The following is a 15,775-nucleotide window of genomic DNA, read 5'->3' on the forward strand; positions in this document are numbered from 1 at the left end:
CTTAAAGTAGTTATTTTCCTATAAGTCACTCAGCTTCAATGGGTACCAAGTCTTTGCTAGAGGTGTAAGGTCTTTTTGCATTAGTTTTTTGATCTACAGAATGAAAAATATTTTTAATGTCCACAGTTTGGTGACTGAAGCTGTGCAGCTGAGGCACTAAATTCTGCACGTACAGATGAGTGTATGCAAAGGACTATACAAACCTATAGCAAACAGAATCTGTCTGATTCTCCATTTCAGCTGGTTGCAAGGTAGGAGTGAAGAGTTTCTCAAAATTTTATTTCAGTATTGCTGAATTTCTTTGACTGTTCAAAAAGAAAGGTCTTGCCCTGAATACATTTGGTGTTACCAGGCTTGTAAAATAACATTTACAGGACTCATAGCAAAACTTTTTTTGTCTGATAGAGTATGTTCAGAGCTTTAGTTTGCATTTCAATAAATCATTTTGATATGCTAATGAATAAACTGCTGTAAAGTAGTCTGCACTTTGTTTCAGAAGGTGAGACAGTCCCGAGCTTAAGGCATACACTTACCTTTTAGACCATGACAGCTTTGTCTAGATGTAGTTCCTCAAGTGCACTTGTAAAATATCTTTTGAGATTGACATCGGTGATATACACTTAATCCAAGCATGACAAAATCCAGCCACTCTTTTTGTTACAGTATCTCAGAATGGATAGAGTACTGCACCAACTCACTACTCATTTGAATAAAAGAAAATCTTTGAAGGCAAGTTAAAATGTGACAATTTTTTTTTTTTTTAAGGTTTCTTCTCTTTATTTTGTGAAAAGTCTGCTTATTGAAGTGTGACCTTAGCGTGTAGGTTCCTGAAGCAATCAGTATTTGATGGGAGAGAAATAGATGACATGGAAAAGCATTTTACTGTGCAACAAAGTATCACGTTGCACTCTTTGTGGAGGCACTATGGTACAGGTGTACCCAGCCATGTAGGAGATAGCAGAACTTTGCTAAGTTTCTTAGAAAATGTAAAATTGCACAAGAGAAAGGGTATTACCTCCTTTAGGTCCCACTTTGTACAGCTCCTGGCACTCATGCCGAACAGCTGGAGAGCTGTGTCGGGACACCCATCAGCTTTGCTAAATCAGAGATGGAAGTAGGGTGCTTGTACAAGGCATTATCCAATTTACTCACTTGAGTGGTAGATGACATGCTCTTAGGATAGTCTTATATCTAAAAAAACTTAGGAACACAAGCCTGTTTATTCATGTGGTGTCTACAGCAGCATGTTCCCATCACCAGCTGCTGGTCGTACCTGGTGTCTTGGTGACTGCCCTGTAGCCTGAGGTGCTGCTAACAGGGGTTTGTCAGCATGTGTTCTCAGGGCCAAACCCTTCATCTCTGTTTGCAGCAATATTCATGGAGGAAGAGCCTGGGAATTCTCATGTCAAACAGCTATTTGGAAGGAGACACTGAAGTCTGGTTGAAAGATCAGGAGCTCCTGGGTCCAATAATAAATTATGGAAGAGCTTTAATTGTGGAAGCAGTAGCATAGATGTGGGTTTCATGGAGTGAGTAGCATAGAAAGTTCTTTGCGTTTTTCTGTTCACATTCATCTTCCAGAGCCTTTGGATTTCTGCACAGTCTGTGGATTCCAACAGATCATTTTCATTACAGCTGCAGGGTTCTCCGAGCCTTGCTGCAGGGTACAGCAATGCTTTTCTGCTGAGCAGTAGGCTCCAGTGAGGAGTTCTAGGAGCACATTCAGTGTCAAGATATAAAACTAAAACTAGTAGTCCACTGTGTGCAAGCAGAGATGACTGGTGTACTCCAAACTGGCAACTTGTATATGGGGAAATAAATGAGTGTACATATAAGCACTGCCAAATGATGTTTCTTTAGAACACCTGATTTTTTTTTCTATTTGGATATTCAAGATACTGGATGATTTATTTTAGTTCACCTGGGAGTTGTACTTTCTGTATTTTTGTTGGTCCATCTCAAAGCCAGGGGTAATGTAAGATCTAAACTCTAATGCTTTAAGTGCCAGAAAGGGGAATGCTTGCATGCTTGATTTTACTCTTTCCTCTTTTTTCTATCAAAGTCGCAAGCTTTAATAATGAGAGTAATTAACCACAGAAATAAAGTACCAAGGGAGGTAGAAAATTATCCACAGTTCCAACTTTTTTTAATCAAGGTCAATGACTATATGCAGTGATGTTCCCATTGCATGAAGTTCCTGGGTCTGGCACACAGAGCTGTAGGTAAAACGCCCTGTGGTGCCCAGAGGCTGCTAATGCTTTTGCTGGCTTTAGGCAGGAAACAGCAGCATCCAGCAGGTCAGACCAGAACCCCAGATAATGTATTTCTTCCTCCCATGCTAAGGTCAGATTTTGAGTGATCGAAGTGATAAAAATCCAGGACTTTATATCCTGAATGTGGGCTGCCCATCTTCTGAACACAGGTGTGCACAGAGCCAGTGGGGGAAGCAGATTTTGTTAGGAGCTTTCTAAAACTGCACTGCAGTGAAATGAAAGCTTCGCTTGTTTCTTGTCGCCTCTGGGTGAGTGTGAAGCCAGGCTGCTTTTGGTGGCAGCCTGTCAGTCTGTGACAACTCGCTGCTGTCACAGATGCTTGGGTGGGCAGAGCACTAAACTAGTTATCTTGAGCACTTCTCGCCGTAAAAGTACAGAGGCTCAGATTCACCTCCTAAGGAAGCTAAATTTGTCTTTGAGGAGGTGGAGGCTGCGTCAGTAGCCCTGTTACCAGTTCTCAAGCGAGCTGCAGACAGCTCCGCTGCCATCTTCAGCATTTCCAGTAACACCAGTGCAAGTGTGCAATCACAGGGAACTGCACAGCAGCCTTCTAGTTTTGTGGTGTTTCCTCAAGTTCCAGATAACAAGCCATAGTAAAACATACCTTCAAATTCTGTGTCCCTTCTTGGAAGGGTTCCCGCACCAGAAGCGGAGCCTGGTGTTCCACCAGTCAGCTGGCATGTACAGTTGGAACAAGCATCGCTGCTGCTGCAGCCGCAGACTGTGATGTGCCTTCACTTTGGCACAGCAGGACCGGCATTAGATCTGCATGCTTGCAATGGCTTGTCTTACCTGGCAGATGTGGTACAGGCACTAAAAATTGGCCAAAGCGTGATTATCGGAAACTTCAGGAGTGGCCATGTACGGGTTTGTATGCTCTTCAACAACCAGCTTAAGAGGACCTCTTCATTTTCTCCTTCCATGTCATCTGTTTAGATTTTTAAGTTTTTAGAGCACTGACTACCTTAGATGAAAAATTCTGTTCACTTGAAAAACGTATCAATGGTTCCAAATAAGGCCTGCAGGGTTTAGTAACTTTTATACTCTTACATATGTGTCTTCATTCCAGTTTAACTAAACCTCCAAACACTAGTCTGAACGGTAGCTATTCCAAATACAGGCAATTGAGATTCACAAGGGAGTTATTGAAGTTGGCATTTAAAAGTCAGAGCCACTATATAACAATTGTTTGAAATTCTGGGCTATTAAAATTTCTTAATTCCTACGGAAATCGAGAGAAGTAGCATCCTCTGCAAGTACTTAAGGTACACAGGTGGCTGTGGCTGCAGACACAGCAGGTCCTACTGGAATTTCACAGTACTGCAGGGTGTGAAGTGCAGCAGCACCTGATCTCACCAGCCACTCTACCCATGAGATGAAACACTGGAGGGACGCACGCCTTGACAGCATTTGTTAAAATTACTTATTTAGAAAGGTGCTGGAACTTGCCTTGGTCTAAGTTGCCCATATACCTGACACTAAGTGCAAACTGACATCACCAGCTACATGAATCATTTTAGGCTTCACTGCAGTAAACTCTGCTTTACAGTTAAACAAGTAAAAGTTGCATCATTTTTCTGTTTTTCAGAATACAAGAGACTTGATAGTACCTCTCTGACGTGGCTGTTAAGTATGTCAGTCCCAAGCTGGGGGAAACACTGAGCTGAGCTGCTGTGGCCTGAGAGAACACCGGGATACCAAGGCTCTGGTAGGAGCTTCATGGTCAGGACTTCCATCAATGTGATGCCCATTAGCTTGGTAACTGTCAGAGATTAGGCCAAGTGTGAAGCAGTGTGGTGAGATCAAGATGCCAGTGGTGTATAGTGTTGGAGCTGCAATTCGTGAGTTTTAAGTCATTCTGTGCGGTTTTGTGTGGTTTGCCTGGGAGTACGCTTTGAATCAAAGGGTTGCTTAAGCATCAGAAAACAAAAAACTGGCAGAGAAAGGGAGTGTAAAAGGTCAAACCTCAGCTTCAAAAGGACCTGCAATTCTGCCCAGACCCACCAGAGCTGTGATGTCTTGCCCTTATGGTACCTAAAGAAGCTTTAGGAGGCAGTGGGGGATGGTGCTGGGACTTTGTGACAGTACAAAGCTGCCATGCCAGAAATACTCAGAGGTACTGTCAGCATCACCCCTTGGGGAAGAGGAGGAAGTAAAACCCATTAGAGGAACAAAGAGGGAGAGAGACAGACTGAGCAGTATGCATGGAAATATCTTTTAACTTATTTATGTATATATTGTTGGAACAGAGCTGTTAGATCTTGGAAAAAAACAATTTTAGGCTTGGGTTTGAGTCACTCTGGAGGTTTTGGAGTCACTTAGACCTGATGGCATCAATATCCTTTGTTATAGTAGGATAAAGTTGATGCAGGCTGACAAATTGTGGAATTTAGTCACATAGGGTGATGAGCACAACCTTTATGGTGCAAGGACCCCAGAGAGTGCAGATCCTTACCTACTGCTGTCAAGTGGCACTGTCTTGCTGCCAGCAAACCTGGTGATTGAAAACAGCCTCTTTGGTGTTTGTAACACAAATGCACACTTAGTTTTATGCTAGAATGAAATAATAATGTACACGGTCCTTCTTGAAGCAATCAGGTGTCTATCTGGAGTTCACCTGGCTTTCAGAAAACATGGACAGCCTGAGGCCTGCAGAGTGAGAGAATACAATGCAGGTGAACACTCCACGGTAGGTCCTCCTCCTCCTGTGCAAGTGGTGTGAGTACGTTCTTGAATTATTTTACACTTAGCTCTAAAAATTCACTTAACCCCCATAACTGACCTTATTTCCCAAGACTTCCCATCCAGGACTGCTGCTTGCTAGAAAACACACAGCCCTTCAATCATATGAGGGTGTGGTTTTGAGTTGCTGAGTCATCCATTTTAATTTCACACCAATTCAACAACTGATTGAATACAGCATGTTTATTCCCTTCCAGATAAATCTCAAAAAGGAAGCCAGTATCCTGCCCATATCACAAACATTTCAGTATTTCTCAATTAGCAGTTCCCACTGGTGCCTTTGCTAATGATGAGTGAACCACAGAATGGCACCTGCAGCTGGTTAGATGAGATCAGTTCAGTTAGATCTGCCGGTCATGGTGTCAGACACCTACAGCCCTTCCCTTGCAGATCTGAGCACGTGTTCATTCAAAGAGCAGGCGAGAGGGATTCACTGCTTCCATCTTCTTTGCCAAACCCTGGAGCAGCATATATGTGTTTCCAAGGGGGAACTGTAAACTGGTTTATCTCCAAACATGTTCCATCTTCTTCTTCATTGTTCCTAAATCCCCTCAAGTAGCTCTTGCACATGAAAACTGTACATATCCCAGGCGTGTTTTCCTCAAGAAATCTCTGTGTTATGCAATAATAATTGTCTCCTGTGTCCCCTTTTATCTCTGCTTTACAAAAAGGTTCTTGAAGGCATTGTTGTAATTTTTGTTAAATGCTGTATAAATGAGAGGATTAAAGAAAGAATTGGAGTAGCCAAGCCAAAGAAAGATGCTTTTCCAGACGGGTGGGATGTTGCAGGAACAGAGGGGACTTACTAATTCTGTGATGAAGAAAGGGATCCAGCACAGTACGAAAACTCCAATTAAGATGCCAACCATCAGAGCTGCCTTTTTCTCTTTCTGTTCTCTCCATGTTTCTCCATCTGTCTGGAAGGTGATAGCTGCATGACGAGCTGTAAACACCATCTGTGGTTCACGCGAAGCTTCCTTCACCTCAAAACAAAAGCAAACATGGATTCTTACCAAGACAATTTGTTTGAGTGAAGTATTACTTTTAAATGACAGCACGACATCTGTGCACCTACCACAAAAGGCCCCAACTCTGTTCCTTCCATGCTAAAAGAATGAAAATACCCCAGAGTGCCAAAATTACCAGACTTCTCATTATGTTGGAAAAGCTGTTGACTGTGACTGACAAACAGAGCTAAATAAAGAGTAACTGATGCCATGTATTTTGTAGGCATTCTTTTTCATTTTGTTTTATTAGATGCCTTGATACCTAGTGGGAAAAAGGAAGGATAACAAGGGCACGTGCCTTCTGCCCATTCCTAATCCAGGCTCTTGTACACTGCTTCACAGTTTCTCCAGCCTGAATCATAAATTAATTTCACTCCATTGCAGGCCCTTTGGGTCATTTCCCTAAGGTATTAGGGAGGGATCTGCAACAAATGCCTTGCTCTTTGACAAGATAAAGCTATATTCTTCAGCTCAAAATCTCATCCCTGGTGGGTGCGGGAGCTTGGCACTACCACTTGTTCTGCAGAAGGGGAAGAACATGCCCCCAAAAAACTCAGCTATATATTCGGGAAAAAATTTCCATCAGAACCTTTTAAAATGAAAGAACGGGATTTCAATTAAAGGAAAGTTTTAAGAAATGTGCCTGATCTATGGAAAATGCCAATATTTCATTATCCCTCCCCCCAAATAATAAATGTCCGAAATAAAATTGATACTTTTGAAGTATTTCAGTGGAAAGCAAACCCATCAAGAGGAGTCCCTTATGAAAGACAGAACACATGTACCTTCTGCTCTTCCTTGACAGAAGCTACCTCATCACAGGCACTTCTCCCTCCTGGAGAGGGACAGAGCAGCGTATCGCACCAGCTGCAGTCTGGCCACAGTGCCAACACCGCATATGATAGTGGGAGCATAAGGGAGCACCTGGAATGACGTATCCCCAGGTACTGTGCTACCATTTTGAATTAGCTTATAAAATACTCTGGTAGTAATCAAAGAAAAGCTTTGCTGGAGAAGCAGCGTTTTCTGGTCCTCATTTTCTCTCTTCTGTCAGCTGCCCTTTATTTCACTCAGATCTACTTGGTATTCTCCCAAAAAGTACTCTGTTGCCAGAAAAGCTCCATTTCAATCAGCCTTCAGTTCAAACTCTGGCTTCAACAGAAGTTACACAGGAGAGAGGAAAACATCAGCTCTTGCCTCCTCTCTCAGGGCAAGATGTTCATCTGCACAGTGGGTACAGCCCAGAGCTCTGGGAGGCAGCGGGACTACGGCAAACAGCTCTGGACACAAGTTATTGGTGTGCTTAGAATCTATCCAGAAAAATATTATACTCCCTTGTGATTTTAATCTGCAGATTAAGGTATCTGTGAGTTTAAGGTTCTTCTAGGCACTACAGTTATGAAGACAGCGCAATAAAATAAATAGTTCAAGGATGCAACCTGAGGCTCTACAATTTGCCTAAGTGCTAATCCACAGGCACTGCAAGACCTTGACACCACTCCAAAGATGGCTTGTTGTTAAATTAGCTACATATTCCACAGGCGTGTGCCACCTTTGTGCAAGCTTTATAATAGATGGAGAGCCGCTGTTTAATATGAGCAGAGTAACTCAGAGACGGAAACACTGGCAATGACTACACAATCACTCTTCAAGATGGATATCCCTGGCTTCAGCCTCAGACATGAGACACGGCTGCAGAATGTAAGAGTAGCAAATTATGGGCACAGGCAAATAATGGAGGAAAATGAAAATGACATCTGTCCTGACAATTAAAATGGGACACCCCTCATGTAGCAAGGATCATACCATTTGTCTGCAGAAGGACTTGCTCTGCACATCCTTAATCACACTCTGCAAAAAGGGACGAATGTATGGCACGAGGACAAATTTGTGACAAGCAACCCTGAAAGATTACATCTTGGCCCTAAGGAATAGCTACATAAATATGCCTCTTGGGAAGAGCCACACAAAGGACTTTGTCACTAACACTGGGCATAGTTTGCTGCGACATTTAACATTCAACTCTTACTTGAAAGATAGAGCTTGCAGTGTGCCATCATCAAATCAGACCTTTTTCAGTACTTCAGGTTTTAGAAGGCTTGTGACAACTGCAGAATTTACTAGTAGGGAATCTTACCACTTATTTTCATATTGTGAGAAAAAGTTATTTATTTTGACAGAAGGTACCACAGTCCTCTGGTGTTTTCCCTAATGAAGCACACATTTACAGCCTGGTCAAGCCCCAACTGAAATTAGAGGAATTTCCACAAACTCCACTGGTTGTTAGATCAGGCCTCTGAATAATAAACAGCAAGTAAAAACATATCATGGCATCTTTGTAAATTACAGGACAGCAGTTGTCTTCCTATCTACATAATTGCTACTTTCTCTGTCGTTATATATGTTGTTGTTGTTTCAATTAATTTTTGACTATTTCTGCCTAGGACTTCTGATTAATGTTGTAATAACAGTAATAATAATAAAAGTGCAAATAGCAGCCTGGTGCTTTAGGAAAAGTAATGGGATCTCCCATGGAACCTTTCATTAAGTAAACTGTGTGAATATCCCTGGCAGACTGGAGATATTTTGCGTCATTTTTCCCTAAGAAATCCTTTGAAAAGGATACACAAGGTGTTCTTGAAAACACAACTAGTATCCCTGCTCAAAAAGGTCTTTCAGCCTGTATCTTCAACAGGACTTAGAGAAGGATTTAGAATCACAGAATCATAGAATAATTTCAGTTGGAAGAAACCCTCAGGATCATCGAGTCCAACCACAACCTAACTCTAGCACTAAACCATGTCCCTAAGAACCTCATCTAAAAGCCTTTTAAACACCTCCAGGGATGGTGACTCCACCATTTCCCTGGGCAGCCTGTTCCAACACCTGACAACCCCTTTCCTTTAAACCTTGGCAGCTGTGTGAAAGCCACATAAGCTACAAACAACCCTCCCTCAGTTGGCTCTCCACCATCATGAGAGGGACCGGACTTTACAGAGGGTTTCTACTCAGTGCCCCTGTGAATGCATCAGCTTTTCCATCCTGTGCTCCTTCCCTGCCTGGTCACCACATACACCTGCTACAAGGACTGCCAGCATCTCATCCCTGCTGTGGGGACCGATTGATCAAGAGCCAAGTCCACTAGATTTTTAAAATTAAACATGGATTTAATCTGAAGTGCTGTTCATATCAGAAAATATGTATCAACGCCAACTACAAAGCTGGGGAAGTCCAACCTTTCATTATAATTTCAAATTATTTTCATTGCTCTCTTTATGATTTGCTGCAGACCTGACTCATCTTCCTGGCCTGGTTGGTACAAGATTATCCTTGCTACAGCTATCAGCCCCCAAGACAACGTTGTCAAGGCTGTTTGGTATGAGCCAACCCACACGAAGTACATGGAAAGTAAACTGTAGGCAAATGCTGTTGCAGTACATGGTGCTGGCAGGGGAACCATGCTGCAGGATTCCCCCCTTACATGGGCATGGGGTAATCCACTGTAATTTGGCACTGTCTGAACAAAAGCACAGGCCAAAAAGATTATGTGGCTGCTTCCCAGCCCTGCCAGTTGTGATTTTCTTGAACTAAACACATCTGACTATACCAAATCTGCAGTTTCCAGTGCCAGTCCTGGAGGCTGTACATTACTCCAGTTTCTAACATAAATCACGATATGTGACCATTTTCCCTGTGCGACATGAAACAAAGGACAAGGCCAATATAAAACCTTTCCCCCCATTTTGGGCCTACTGGTAAGTGCTAACAAGCAGGCTGTGCTGTACAGGGGTCACAGACTGTAAATTAAAACAATCCATGAAGATGTCCCAGCTTATCCCGGGGACATCTTTCATATGTGAGCATCTCTGCACAGTGTCACATGCTGTTCTCGCTCAGCGGCTGGCAGCACACTCTGCCTTGGGCACAGACTTCCTTCCCTCTGCAAGTCAGAAGCAGCAGGGAAAGATGCTGGTATGAAAGGACTGCTCCTCTAAGGCCAGAATTAGGTTCTGAATTTGTGACACCAGCTATTTCCAGGACAACAGGCTCTGAGAAGTGCAGAGACAGCTGCTTTCCAGTGAGAGTGTCATAGAATTAAATGAAGGAAAAGAGCTCTCAAATACAAATTCTTCTACAGACACAAAGGAGTTTGGTTTAGTTTCAGATTCATTCTTCTGCTTCTTAAGCAGCAGTTACAGTTCAATGCCACTTCTGTTGTTTGTCTGTCCCCAGGAAATTACTAGTATTGAGTGGCTGTATGTTCCTAGAGCTGTACGTTCCCAAGTTCTGTGTTCCTAACAGCGCTACAAAAAACATGCCACCAAGGAGCTTCTGATGAAATCCCTTCATTTGAAATGTTTCGTAGAGCTTTAATGATTGTTATTACTGGTCCTTCATGGCAGGTACTGTGTATGTGTTTGTACTATACCTCCAGGGTCTACAGTAACTTCTGATTTAAACAACAGTGAAGATAATAAACATCAATCAAATCTGGCTTACTACCACAAATTCGGAGTTTTGCCTGTTACAATGTGATCCAGCAAAGAAAAAAATCATTACTGCCTCAGCACAGCTTTGGCACATTTCCTGTTCTTTGAACAAGAACATAAGAAACTGAAATGCACAACAAAGGATCAAAACACAGGAATGTCTACACTTTCTTGGATGCTCCACCAATATGACAAACAGTACATCTGATAGGGAAAAGAACACCTGCTTTCTCTCAGGTCTTTTCTTTTGCTGTAAACACGAATAGTTCTGCATTTCTCCCAGGAAACTCTGCCACTCTGTTTTGCTTCCTGTCTCACCTTTCTCCTATCTGGTATCTTCTGCCACTCTTGCAGAGAGTTGCACTTTGTTTCCTGACCCATCTGCTTGTACAGAGGTAGAAATAAGAAATAGAAGGCCCGTGACTTCTTCAGAGAAGGAGAATCTGTTTTCTCTCCCGTATTGTCGTGACTGGTTATGTGGGTTGGAGAGGCTGAATGGTCCAAGGTGCAGAACAGCACTGCACTGTTGGACCTCCGGGGCTTGATACTAAGTAATGGGAAGGACTCTCACAAAACTGATAAAGCTTGGGTCAGACCTAATCACTTTGAGACAGGAGAAAGACAAAAACAAAACAACAAAAAACCAACCCTCAAGAGAACTTGATTTTTAACTCCTCACATGGAGATTTAATCCTGACACTGTAATTGCTACATGCAAGTAAACCTGACATTCAGATTCTGCCATCCTTGTTCTTGCTGGGCAAAACCTAGGCTACATGTGACTTCATTGATTTAAAAGTATCTGCTGGTTTTCAAGCAGTCTAATTTATTTCAATTGGGCTATTTACAGAGGGAATTATTACCTACTGTCAACAAAGTGTGACAATATAGCTGTCAGTGATGCTACATCACTAGGATTTTTACATGTTCACTGACATCAGTATTGACTGTAGAATTCACTTTTAAGGAGTTTCATTATTAGCAAACAAATAATTATAAAAGCACTAGCCTTATTTAAGAGTTCCAATTTTGCTTTTTTTTTTGTTTCAAGGGAAAGTAAGAAACAAGCTGTCATTAAAACTAGAAAGACCTCAGATGTTACATGTCCATCTCCCTCACCTGAAGTTTTTTCAGACTTTAAAAAGTGTTTTTCAAAAACACAAGTAAAATTTTAACCAAAAGTTACTCAAAATAGTTATTTTGTAACTACTCTACTCTGTACTTCTATAAGCGTATAGAAACATAACAAACGTATGCCAGCTCTCAGCTCAAAGACAACTGCACTCTCTCTATATAAATATATATATACATCAGCACAGGGGCAACCTGCAAAGCACTTTGGCACCTGTCTCTGTTGGCTGAAAATCACTGCACAAAAACATCAAGGTATCAGCATAATTGTTCCACTTGGTGCATCAGTTTCTTCAAGGCATTTCTACTGGCATATGAATACTATGACCTCATATATTTTCCTGCTTAAATTAACTTGCTAGTATTAACCAGCTACACTGCTGGGTATACCTCAGGCCACAAACCACAGCCCTGGCACACAGTTCCAACTCAGCACTGACAGCTGATTGCTGGGCACAACACAGCCCTGTCTCCCAGCAGGGATCACTGCTGCTTCTGCTTGCCTCTAGCCTGGGAAGCACTGCCAGCTTTTGGCATCAGCTGCAGAAAGCTGCTCTAACGTTACCGCGATCAAGTAGCACAGGACATCTGGGGTGAGAACTGGCGTAGATATAGAGGGCACTTCACACCCAGAGTGAGAGTGACAAAAGAAAAGCGTTGCAGGGTGAACATTCTCAGACAGGGGGGGGATGAAAGACAGACATTAGGTGAGAAAGAAACAGAAAATTAGAGTGAATTGATGAGCAAAACAAGAGAGGTTGAACAGAATTTGCCCCATCAGAGCGGACAGGGCTGACACTAATTACACACCTAATTACCCCTGGGTGTGAAGAGCAAAGCTGGATCACCTTCCTAGGTTTGCCACTTACCCTGGCAACATTATCTTTGTGTTGGCTTCTTAAAAAACAAATCAGTTTTGGCAAAGGAACAGTAGTGATGTACCTGATGATTCTTTTCCAGAATTCACTGGGGAACTGCCGCTGTTTCTTTGAACATGATGGATCCTGCTCCTATAAGCTTAAATGGGATCAGGGTAAAAGTGAATAAGTCTCAGTCTCTTAACTTGCAAAAACATACCGTGAATGACGGCTCCCTTGATCCACAGGTTTATTTCACGTATACACATGCAGCTGGGCATCAGCTCTCCCTTTAGATGCTGAGTAAAGATGTGCATGTGAATCACAAAACTGTCCTAAGTCAGCAAATAAAGGTGCTGGGACAATGGGGAGGGTTACCACAACTTACCAACTGCAGATGCAAGAATCACTGTTATAAAAGAAGTTAATATGTCAATCACAACCAATATAAGGAATATGAAGAACTACTGGCTTGAGCATGTGCTGGTATTGCAATAGTTTTATACTGGCAATCCCTCCAAAATGAGTATTCAGCTCACAGTGGCAGGAGCTCTTTTGTCAGTACAGCCTAAACCAGTTCCTAGACACTGCATCAGCAAAAAGCACCTACCTGCCAGCCCAGCTGTGCCCACGCAGGAGCTTTTGCAGACAGAACTATGACAATTAGGAGCCAGACTTTTTCTTGTTGAAACTGACATACCAACAATGTGTCTCTGAACAGGCTAAAATTTAAGCAGCAACGCGTCAGCTCATTTAGCTTCCCAAAATTTTAGATTCCAACCAGTCTGTATGAGTATGTGTGTATGTAAAAGGTAAGGCATGCAAAACCACTGTAAATATTCAGTTAGCTTTTGTGCTTGGAAAGATTAACTACAAGCAATACATCCATCATACTTATAACAACTTGGAAATAAATTAGGTGCAAACAAGGGGATGAAGGCCACAGGGGGGAAAAAATGCCACTAGTGGAGACATTCTCCTTTTCTAACACATTTTCTGCTTTTGCAGAGAAGACAGCTTCATAGATCAGTTTATATTGTAAACATCTTCAAAACTTCAGGACACAAATCTGCAAGTCTGACTGCCTATAATTGCCAGTGCTGTTATCTCTTGCTAGAATCAGGGGAAACAATCTACAGACTTTTATTCATGACCATAATAACATGTTTCTTACCATGACTCCAAACGAAAGTTAGAGGGATTTAGCAGAGGAGTGAGGCTCTGAAGGTTTAGCCCAAGTTGAACAGAAAATGTTCCATGTCTCTTTATGTGTTTCTAACTAATTGTCACAACTTAACTTTTGTCACTGAGAAGGGACTGGACTTACCAAGTACAACATGCAATTACAAAACCACACTGTTAAAGAATCATTTTCACAGACAGGTGTGAGAGTAAGAGTATGTGACAGAAAGCAGAGTTTACAGAGAATACTACCGAGCACCTTGGTGACATGGCAGGGGTAACAGCATCATCACGCAGAGACCCTAACTTAACAGGACAGAAGGGGCCGACTCCAACCCTTCTGCAGGGTGACAGCCTTCCCTTTAACAAGTTGTGTCCCCAGAATGAATGAGGTGTCCCCCATGAACAGGGCTTTGCGGGATTACAGGCAATGTTCGGGGTAAGAAGAAGGAGGAGATGGTTTTTAAGATAGATAGTAATTTAAAAACAGAAACCATTACTCATTGCTTCAGTACTATGCAGCGAGCAGTACATTCCCTATACTGAAGGTAAAATAGCCCAAGCACATAAATAAAGTGTATAATCTGCTTATTAAAATCTATTCAGACAGCGATAGACCCCACACAAAGTCTGTGCTGGCAGATAAAAGTGCACACATTTACTCTGTACACAACATGGGGATCTGTTTATGTCTTCGTTTACCCCAACACCACCGTCAAAAGATACAGGGGGGAAAAAAAACCCCAAGGAATGGTAAATTCAAACTAAAGAGATGATTTCTAAATGGCTCTTGAGACTGGCAGTGAATGCACCTGCCACTTATAGCACATTTTTTAAAAGAAAAAGGAATAAAACTCTTCTCCAAGAGTGGCACTTCTGGACTGTCTAACTATGGCTCATGTCTAGTCTGTAGCACAGCTAAATTCACACGAGAGCCCCAGGGCACAATCTCAGTTCTCTCACTGTGCTGAAACCACCCATGCAGGGGTGACAGACAAGACACAAGAGCACAGGTGCCTGGGGGGGACAGTGGGGACCCTTCCCCGCACCCCACCCTTACCTGGGCAGCCTCGGGCAGCGGCACCACGGCGTTCCTCCTGCGGCCTCCCACGCGGAACTTGGCCGCTTTGTAGATCTTCCAGTAGACGAAGAGCACCACGCAGAGGGGCAGGTAGAAAGCCCCGCCGGTGGAGACGATGGCGTAGGAGGGTTCCTGGCTGACCTGGCAGCGCTCCTGCTCGGGGCTGTAGGTCTCCCCCCAGCCGAAAAGGGGGGCGAGGGAGATGGCAGCGGAGAGCACCCAGGTGAGCGCAATCATGACGTTGGAGATGCGGCGGCGGGTGAGCAGCGTGTAGTCCAGGTGGCGGGTGATGGACCAGTAGCGGTCCAGGGCGATGGCCGTCACGTTCCAGATGCTGGCCGTGCAGCACAGCACGTCGAAGCAGACCCACACGAGGCACAGCTCCCGGCCCAGCCGCCACCGCCGCCCGGCCGACAGCTCCTTCACCAAGCTCAGCGGCATCACCAGGGCGGCCACCAGCACGTCCGACACCGCCATGGAGGCCACGAGGTTGTGGGGCACCCGGTGGAAAGCCTTCACTCGCAGGATGGTCGCCAGCACCAGCAGGTTCCAGAGGAAGGTGGCCACAGTCAGGAGCACCAGCAGGGTGAGGATGAGGATGGTGAAGATGGAGAAGGGCTCCCAGCCCCTCCACGTGCTGCCGCCCACCAGCGCAGAGGCAGCCGAAGAGGCGTTGGTGCCCACGTTGGCTGAGGAGGTGTTTGCACCCATGTTGGCCTGACACTGGCCCCGCGGGGTGCAGGGACTCAGGGTCTCCGCCATGCCTGGCATAGGGACACAGCCCCTCGCTGCACACGGGCGCTCTCCCCCTTCCCCGTCCCCAGCCCCGCTGCCGGCGGTGGGAGCCCGCCCCGGGCCGGCGCTCAGCGGCCGCCCGCCATGTGCCGCCGCCTCAGCGCAGCCCGCGCCCGCCGCTCCTCACGCCCATAGCGAGCGGCTGCGGCGCCGCCGAACTGGCGAACAGGCTCGGCGGGACCGCGGCGAGGGCGGCACCGCCGCTCCTGCCCCGCCC

At 44.3% G+C, this 15,775-nt stretch overlaps 1 protein-coding gene across 1 annotated transcript; it reads right to left on the minus strand.

The window, feature by feature from the left end:
- Window positions 1–4,622: 4,622 nt before the first annotated feature.
- Window positions 4,623–15,525, minus strand: LOC309441570 (5-hydroxytryptamine receptor 5A-like; the record flags this gene model as incomplete). Its single annotated transcript, XM_082056371.1, has 2 exons — window positions 4,623–5,998; window positions 14,743–15,525. 2 exons carry the CDS (start codon window positions 15,523–15,525, stop codon window positions 5,666–5,668), a joined length of 1,116 nt encoding a protein of 371 aa, XP_081912497.1. The 3' UTR covers window positions 4,623–5,665.
- Window positions 15,526–15,775: the final 250 nt, after the last annotated feature.

Source organism: Streptopelia decaocto (genome assembly GCF_964273445.1).
Source record: "Streptopelia decaocto genome assembly, chromosome: 6".
In the NCBI taxonomy this organism is placed as follows: domain Eukaryota; kingdom Metazoa; phylum Chordata; class Aves; order Columbiformes; family Columbidae; genus Streptopelia; species Streptopelia decaocto.